This window comes from Bidens hawaiensis, unplaced genomic scaffold, assembly GCF_021521415.1.
Source record: "Bidens hawaiensis isolate Kalapana, Puna unplaced genomic scaffold, B.hawaiensis_p1.1 tig00056970_1, whole genome shotgun sequence".
Taxonomy (NCBI): Eukaryota; Viridiplantae; Streptophyta; class Magnoliopsida; order Asterales; family Asteraceae; genus Bidens; species Bidens hawaiensis.
Window position 1 is genome coordinate 444 of NW_027500274.1, and position 9,425 is coordinate 9,868.

General features: G+C 40.3%; 1 protein-coding gene across 1 annotated transcript; it reads right to left on the bottom strand.

The window, feature by feature from the left end:
- Positions 1–4,004: 4,004 nt before the first annotated feature.
- Positions 4,005–9,123, bottom strand: LOC143601680 (histidine kinase CRE1-like). Its single transcript, XM_077079030.1, has 8 exons — positions 8,517–9,123; positions 7,477–7,713; positions 7,214–7,383; positions 6,677–7,134; positions 6,359–6,588; positions 6,184–6,282; positions 4,674–5,800; positions 4,005–4,443 (listed from the first exon to the last, which is right to left on the bottom strand). The coding sequence occupies exons 1-8, from the start codon at positions 8,856–8,858 to the stop codon at positions 4,179–4,181; spliced, it is 2,928 nt and encodes a 975-aa protein (XP_076935145.1). The 5' UTR covers positions 8,859–9,123; the 3' UTR covers positions 4,005–4,178.
- Positions 9,124–9,425: the final 302 nt, after the last annotated feature.

Sequence of the window (9,425 nt, forward strand, 5' to 3'; positions counted from 1 at the left end):
AACATAATAAATTTAGGGTCGTAAAACCGGGTTTAGTACCATACCCCTACAAGCCCCCCAAGTCCAGCGTAGCTCCTAAGAGCGCAAGCGTTTAGGTGGAGCGCTGGACTTTATGAGGTGAGGTGGTTTTTTCCCTTTTCTTTGGCCTTATCTTTATTGTCTTTTGAGTTTTGGGAGGTTTTCTTCATGATGGTGACGAGTTATAAGAATAATAAAGCTTGCGCGTGAGGCGACTTACGAGCTATAAGAATAATAAAGCCTGCGCGCGAGAGGCGTCTTACGAGCTATGAGAATAATAAAGCCTGCGCGCGAGAGGCGTCTTACGAGCTATGAGAATAATAAAGCCTGCGCGCGTGAGGCGTCTTACGAGCTGAGAATAATAAAGCTTGCGCGTGAGGCGTCTTACGAGCTGAGAATAATAAAGCTTGCGCGCGAGAGGCGTCTTATGAGCTTTGAGAATAATAAAGCCTGCGCGCGAGAGGCGTCTTACGAGCTGAGAATAGTGAAGCCTACGCGCGAGAGGCGTCTTACGAGCTGAGAATAGTGAAGCCTGCGCGCGAGAGGCGTCTTATGAGCTTTGAGAATAATAAAGCCTGCGCGCGAGAGGCAACTTACGAGCTGAGAATAATAAAGCTTGCGCGCGAGAGGCGTCTTATGAGCTTTGAGAATAATAAAGCCTGCGCGCGAGAGGCGACTTACGAGCTGAGAATAATAAAGCCTGCGCGCGAGAGGCGTCTTACGAGCTGAGAATAGTGAAGCCTGCGCGCGAGAGGCGTCTTACGAGCTGAGAATAGTGAAGCCTGCGCGCGAGAGGCGTCTTACGAGCTGAGAATAATAAAGCTTGCGCGCGAGAGGCGACTTACGAGCTGAGAATAATAAAGCCTGCGCGTGAGGCGACTTACGAGCTGTAAAAATAATGAAGCTTGCGCGCGAAGCGTCTTACGAGCTATAATAATAATTACGCTTGCGCGCGAGGCGACTTACGAGCTGTAAAAATAATGAAGCTTGCGCGCGAAGCGTCTTACGAGCTATAATAATAATTACGCTTGCGCGCGAGGCGACTTACGAGCTGTAGTATGATGATGATGACTGGCCTAAAAGGGCCTCTTCTGCGCAGGGTGACTGTCCTGGCTTGTCTTCAAAATAGTGATAGAGGCACAAATGGCCCAATAATAATAACGATGTCATGGGTGCTTGTGCGGCTCATAGCCGAACCTGCAAAGACATAAATTAAGAGTGGATGTATTATAAAGTTCCCATCCTCGGGCAAATTATGAGGTGTGCCCAGCCTATATTGGCGCGTGGCCGTTTGGGTTTATGAGGATTCCCAACCTTTAAGCGTGGCGCGTAGCCATATCGGATATTATGAGGATTCCCAACCTTTAAGGGTGGCGCGTAGCCACATGGGATATTATGAGGATTCCCAACCTTTAAGCGTGACGCGTAGCCATGTGGGATATTATGAGGATTCCCAACCTTTAAGCGTGGCGCGTAGCCATGTGGGATATTATGAGGATTCCCAACCTTTAAGCGTGGCGCGTAGCCATGTGGGATATTATGAGGATTCCCAACCTTTAAGCGTGGCGCGTAGCCATGTGGGATATTATGAGGATTCCCAACCTTTAAGCGTGGCGCGTAGCCGTATGGGATATTATAAGGATTCCCAACCTTTAAGCGTGGCGCGTAGCCATATCGGATATTATGAGGATTCCCAACCTTTAAGTATGGCGCGTAGCCATATGGGATATTATGAGGATTCCCATCCTTTAAGTATGGCGCGTAGCCATATGGGATATTATGAGGATTCCCAACCTTTAAGTATGGCGCGTAGCCATATGGGATATTATGAGGATTCCCAACCTTTAAGTATGGCGCGTAGCCATATGAGTACAATCAGGGTTGTTCTTATCCTGATTTTGGATTACTGTTCATTTGTTGTGTCGCTTACGCGCGACCTGCGCAATGCCTCCTTTATTCTCACGCGCAGATGTGGTGCGTGAACGTGCATGACGCGTGAGCAACTGATGCATGAGCATACATGAAGCCCAATAACATGTGATGCGTAAGCATGTGAGATGCGTGAGCATGTGATGTGCGTGAGCATACGTGATGCGTGAGCATACGTGATGCGTGAGCATATGTGGTATGCGTGAGTATACGTGATACGCGTGAGAATGCGTGAGGCGTGAGCGCGCATGCGAGAGTAATCGCCGGGAGCGCGCATGCGACCCGCTGTGGCGTAGAGTAATCGCCTGGGCGCGCATGCGACCCGCTGTGGCGCGCATGATCCAAAGATTTTGAATATCCATATCAGGTAGGTTTTATGTAAAACCAACAGATCTAATAGGATTTATAGATCTATGAGTATGAAGTGTGGCTGTTGCTCAAACGAACCCAGATCTGAGAAAATCATAACTAGAGTTGGTATATTTCACTTAGAAAAAACACAGATCTAAGGGTTTTCCCCAAAAGTTCCGGTGGTTTCTTCCTGTACATTTCCAGATCTGGAAGTATTTTTAGATCTACGGATTTTTGGATTTCCATAGAACATATCTGAAAGAAGAGACCATAGACCTGATATATTGATGAACAGATCGGAGGGCCGAGAAGAGAGGCAAGTGTGGTTCATTGCCGTCCCACGGATGGCGCCAATGTCGAAGCATGAAATGAATCTGACCTGATCCATGACGATGTTTCCACGGATTTTGAGATGAACGAACCACGTTTTGATCTTCTTCCCGGCTGCTTGGGATCTACAATGGCTTTTTGGGGGTGTGGAGGTGACCGCTAAGAAATCTCGAGGATCTCTTGTTCACAGACATAAAAATATGGTGGTGGCTCTTACTGAGAATCACCCACCCCTAATAAGGAGGTGGAGACCTGCTTATATAGGGAGCCTCATGGCCACCATCATGGTACCCTAATGGGCCTAGCCCAGTTAGGGTTACCTCCACAAAACCCCCTCAGCCCAATAACAATGTATTAGTTCATATAATAAAATAAGCCAAACATAATAAATTTAGGGTCGTAAAACCGGGTTTAGTACCATACCCCTACAAAAGTCCTAATTTATTTTCGTCGTCCCACGAGCCACCCCTGCTTACGCTCGTTAACCACGTCACACTCAATGAGGCTTTTTTACCGATAACATCCTACACAAGTGGACGTGAAATGGTTAATGGTTTAACTGATGAAACGTGAGTGAGGTGACAAAGGCACCACCCTGTTACATAGAGCCTTATATTAAAAAACCTAGCAAGTGTGTGGTTAGGAAAAAGTAATTAGTTACATAGCTATAAACCAAGACTTAAGCTCGACTTGTTTTAATTTAATTGGGGTGAGCTGAGCCAAAGCTCGTTTAAACTCGAGCTCGACTATTTTTTTTAGCTTACTATGGCTTGAGCTCGGCTCATTTAGAGATCTATTTAAAAAGTTTAAGCTTGGCTTATAAGTGGTTAGTCAAGCTCAACCTCGGCTTGGACTTTAGGTGGTTATTATTATTTATTTAGTAACTTTATTTACATACTTCCATACTTATGTGCTTATATATTCATATTTATAATTTTTACATACAAATTATTTAATTATTTTCTTTATATATAGAAATAGTTATGATACAAATACCAAAAACATGTGAATAAAAAACTCATTTATGCTAACGAGCTGACTTAAGCTCAATATGTAAAGTGCGGCCTCGAGCTCGTTTATAAAATGAGCTTTAAGAAAAGCATGGGCTCAGTTAAGCAACCAATCTCAAGTAGCTCACGAACATCCCAGCCCGTTTACAAAAGCTTACATTGGATTAACAAAGAACTCATTTGGTATTGTTGGGACACAAATGAAACAAAAATGTAACATGTTGCACAAAAGTACAAAACCAATCATACAACATTTAACGTGTGATACCAAGTTACCAACAGCCTCTCAATACACCTATACGACACCGTATTAGTGACACATTACAAGATACCCTAACCCATCATCTATACAAACATGCCCATTACAAGATACCCTAACCCATCATCTATACAAACATGCCCGCGGCTCAACCCGTCTAGAAACAAATCGAGTTAGATCCAAACTTGGTTACGGTTACAACCGGTTATAAACCAAACCTATACCACCGGTTAAGAAAATATGAAAAATTTTCTAACAATTTGTTTTTTTTTCGGGTTTTTTTAAGAATCGGTGGCGGGTTTGGACTCGAAGAACTTAGCCACTTCTTGATAAAGATTTTCTTCTTGGAACGGTTTTGACACGTAACCATCCATCCCGCTCTTTCGGCACTCTTCAAATGTGGCTTGGATCACGTCGGCTGTCATGGCTAGGATCGGTAAATGCCACTCGGTGGCTTGGTTGTCACAACACCCGTCTGTTGAGCCGCTTGTTTGTTGCTCGTTTATCTCACGTTCCATCATACGAATACGCCGCGTGGCTTCAAATCTGAAATTTAGTCACATACATTTAGCAATGAGTGTGTCAAACCGTAAAAACCAATAATTAACCGGAAAAACTGAACCCAAAAAAAAAAAACCTTGAAATTGAACCTAGACCGGAAACCGAAAAAACGAATAGATTTTCGGTTTTTGGTTCGGGTTGAGCCCAAAACCGACCGTAATTTTAGCATATCATATAAAAGTCGGTAAATGTAACGATGTAAAAATAATATTTACCCGTCCATTTCGGGCATTTGAATATCCATAAAGCACGCATCAAACCCGTGCGGGATTTGAAGCAAATCAAGAGCTGCTTTCCCGCTCTCAGCACACTCGACCTCAGCCCCGAACTTCTTTAACGCACCGGCTGCAACTCTCCGGTTCACTCGGTTATCATCAACGACCAATATCTTCTTCCCACAAAGCAACCCCCGAAGATAAACCGATCCGTTTGCCATACCTTTACCTTGCTCCGCCTTACCCGTTCCCAACACCTGCTGTAAACACGCAGCCACCATACTCGCTCTTAACGGTTTCATAACTAACGTGTCGGAGAAACCCGCGGCTTTCGCTTTATCAAGTTCACCACCTGTCACATTCGTAGCAAGTAATATCATCTTCGGCTGTTTTAGCGCGTGCCCGTTAACCCGTATGTTGTTAAATGGGTTATCAAAATTATCACCCGATAACCACACGTCTTTTTCTACCAGAATCATATCCGGGTGACCCGAAGCGGTTTTTACGCTATTGGAAACCTCGACTAAAACACCTAACCGTTTTAGATGGTATTTTGTGACCGCTGCTCTAACGGGCTTTGTGTCAACGACGGTCGCTTTCAACCCGTTAAAAGAAGTTGGTAGATCGTCATAAGGTGTACGTTTCGGGTCGGTTACCGTGTTTTTCTCGCACCGTGTAAATTTAGCAGTGAACGAAAACGTGCTACCGATTTGCGGTCGGCTAACGAAGCTAATCTGACCACCCATTAATTCAACCAAACACTTACTAATACTCAACCCGATTCCCGTTCCACCATAATGTCGAGAAGTTGAACTATCGGCTTGCATAAATGGCATAAACACGAGTTTCTGCGCGTGTAACGGGATCCCGATTCCCGTGTCTTCCACCGAGACCATAAGGTTAACATTCTGAGAACTGTTCCCGTCAAACATGAATTCTTCATCGCTTATTAAATGTTTAAACTTGTCCCAACTGTTTCGGTCATCGGCTGCTTCACGACCGCTTAATGTTTTCCATTGTGGCCCGTTTGATCTTCCATTCATACACGTCTCGGGTTTTGAGTCTTGTACGGCTTTAGAGTGTTCGGCTAGATGGACTTGAACAAATATATGTCCTTGTTCAGTAAACTGTCATAAAAATCAAATCTTTATAAGAATCTTGCAACAATTTCAATTCAAAATCAAATATTTACAAGAATCTTGCAAAATTTTCAACTCAAAATCGAATCTTTTGAAGAATCTTGCAACATTTTCGCTTCAAAATGGTATCTTTATAAGAATCTTGCAAAATTTTCAACTCAACATCGAATCTTTTTAAGAATCTTGAAACATTTTTGCTTCAAAATCGCATCTTTATAAGAATCTTGCAAAATTTTCAACTCAAAATCAAATCTTTTTAAGAATCTTGCAAGTTGCAACATTTTCGCTTCAAAATCGAATCTTTATAGGAATCTTGCAACATTTAAATACAATACAAGGTAACAAGAATCAAGATCATGAACTTTGCTTACTTTAACTGAGTTTCCCACAAGATTGGTTATCACTTGTCTGAATCTTCCGGGATCACCCATCACAATTTGCGGGACTTTATCGGATACAAGAACCGCCAGCTTCAATTTCCCGAAAACAATAACAAAATCAGATCATAACTATAAAAAAAAACATATGTAATAGTACTGTTGTTACCTCAATGCCTTTATTTCTAGACTTTTCAGAAAACAATGATAACACATCGTCTAATATGGACCGTAGATCAAACGGGACAGCCTCTAATTCCAGCTTCCCGGCTTCAATCTTGGCCCGATCAAGCACTTCATTAATTAAAGTAATTAAAGCCCGTCCACATGCCTGAGCCGTTTGAGCATAATCTCGCTGTGTTGAACTCAAATCCGTATCAAGAAGCAATGCAAGCATTCCTGTTAACCAAAATCGCGCATTTATTAAATATTTAAATCCAGCACGTTAACGATTTATATAAAACAGAGCAAAAAGATTGAATAATACCGAGAATGCCATTCATTGGAGTTCTGATTTCATGTGAAACAGTAGCAAGAAACTGGGATTTTGCCACGTCAGCAGCTTCCGCTCGGACTTTTAACTTCTGCATCGTGTCAAAATCGTCTTCGACTTGAACAATATGAATGGTTCCAGTGTAAAACATGTAGCCAACTAAGATAACAATCACATAGCCGAAAACTGCAGTGATGCTCGCGGTCAATGAAATGGGAGCCTCATGCAGATACCTGCACGTCATCTCGTGCTTCCTGAACGGGTCACCGAAGTCGAGACTACTGACATGTACACGTGTCGGGTCACCTTCTTGAGTCTGTCGGCTGTACATAATAAGAGGATCGGATGCGTTGGTGACGTCGTACACTTTGACTATGATTTCTTGGTTTCCCGCTAGTTGACCGAGCAGGTTTTCGACTAGGGACTCGACATCAAATGCTCCACCGAGATATCTGTTTATATAGTAATCATTATTATATTAACACGACCGTTTCTTAATCCAAACACGCTAAAGATAAGGGGAAGTGGTACCCGGCAGTAGCTTCAATACGGTCCCGAACAGATGCGTTAGGTGGTAGCTTTGACTTGTAAACCGGAATGGTCAACACGACTCCAAGATGATGTGAACCCAACAGCTTAAACGGGCTCGTAAGCACCGCCTTCCCAGTTGACCGGGCCCTCAAAATGTTCTCGCGGTCCTCCTGTCATCAAATTCAAGATTCTTTCAAAACTTCATTTTCAACAAAATACCAAAATACCCGTATTAAATAATCGATAAAGTTAACAAATTTCACCTCGCCCGACATCATATCCAACAAGTTGAGGTAAGACACCGTCTCTTGAGAGAAAATCACGGGTGCGTATTCATCACGGTGAGGTGACGGTTCTTTATTAGCCATTGTTCTTATTGTCCCGCCGTGTTGACTTTCAAAGTCAACGCGTTCAGAGTTCATTACCCGTTGAGCATACGCAACCCCGCTTAGTAACGGTCTTTCAAACGCAGTTCTTGCCGTATACTCTGCAAATGTATCCTGAATCACATAAATTCGGTTATTGAAATTCAAGAATTAAATTTCCAGTTTGACTTTGACTTTTAAAAGTCAAACCAAACAAATTTCCAAATTCAGATTTAATACTGTTTTGAAAAAAGTTCCAAAAAATAAATTCATAAATAATAATAATAATAATAATAATAATAATAATAATAATAACAACTTTGTTAGATCTGTAACAATGCACTTAAATTTTGCTTTTATTATAATAAACTTTTTTTTCAATTAGATAAAGGCAAAACACCCAGAAGACAAGAATCTTTAATAAAAACAAAGATTATAATTTTTATTGCTGGAATTGAATCAAGAAAAGGTCAAATTTCACAAGAACACCATAATATCAACTCAAGAAATTATCTTTTGCTTTTTCATAAAAAATAATATCCCCAAATTTTATTTCAACATTTTTTAATAGAAACATAGATTATCATTATCACTGCAGAAATTGAATCAAGAAAAGGTCAAATTTCACAATAACACAATAATTATATTCTTTAATTAAAAAAAATCAAATCCCACAAATTTATTTCAAGAAACTTTAATAAAAACAAAGATTATCATTATTATTACTGAAATTGATTCAAGAAAATGTCAAATTTCACAACAACACAATAATCCCATCTCAAGAAACCATCATTTTTTAATTAAAAAAACCTACCCACAAATTTTATTTCAAGAATTTGTTAAATTTCACAAGAACACAATTAAAAAAAACCCACAAATTTAATTTCAAGAATCACCCTAAAAATTAAAAAAATAAATAAATAAATAAAAATTCAAACCTGATCAATTACTGAAGGATTCTTGTAATAATGGAAAGTAGAAACCAAAACAGCAAGAGCATGAACATGATTAACACAAACACTAAACTGATCTTGTAACATTCTTGCTCTCTGATCACACATACTCACCAACCCCTCTTGAATCCTCTCTTGATGCCCTGCATCTATGCATCTGTACACATGAATTGCAGCATACCCAAACACAATTATCCATAATATCAAATATTTCCCTTGATTTGTCCTTGGAATATACCAAGTGTACTTCCTTTTACTCTCCATTTGCTGCTGCTCATTCATACTCACTGCCACCAAGTGATGCTGACCTTGCATTTTCAAACCCATGTGTTAAATCTCAAATCTTGAATCTTGATAACCTTTAAATCTTCAATTCATATGCTAATTTTTTATATAAATCTTGATATTCATGCTCTAAATCCAAAAGGGCATGATAAAGTTGCAGACTTTATCAAGAAAACATAAAGATTTTCATGAAACAGTATAATTGCAGCATTGTTTTGTGTGATTGTGGTCAAGAAAACACACAAGCCTAGAAAACACACAAAAGAACAATAATCAAGAAGACAAGAAATACCCTAGAGAGAGAATAATAATAAGAAGTGAAACACAAAAAAGGGTTTTTTTTTTTTATAAAAATAATATTGTTTTTATTCATTTATTTACTAAAAATAATAATAATAACAAGCATGGGTGTGTAGTGTGTTTGCAGCCCTAAAAAGATGCAAGGAAAGCCCAAATTCCAAAACTTTTGTGGGTTTGAATGGAATTAAAAAATGAAGTGTTTATGAAAACTAAAACAGTTAAAAAAACAGAAGCATGAAGGAACAAGACAAAGACCAGCAGGGCATATGTTATGTTATCTGTAATGTTAATTATTATTAATTATTAATA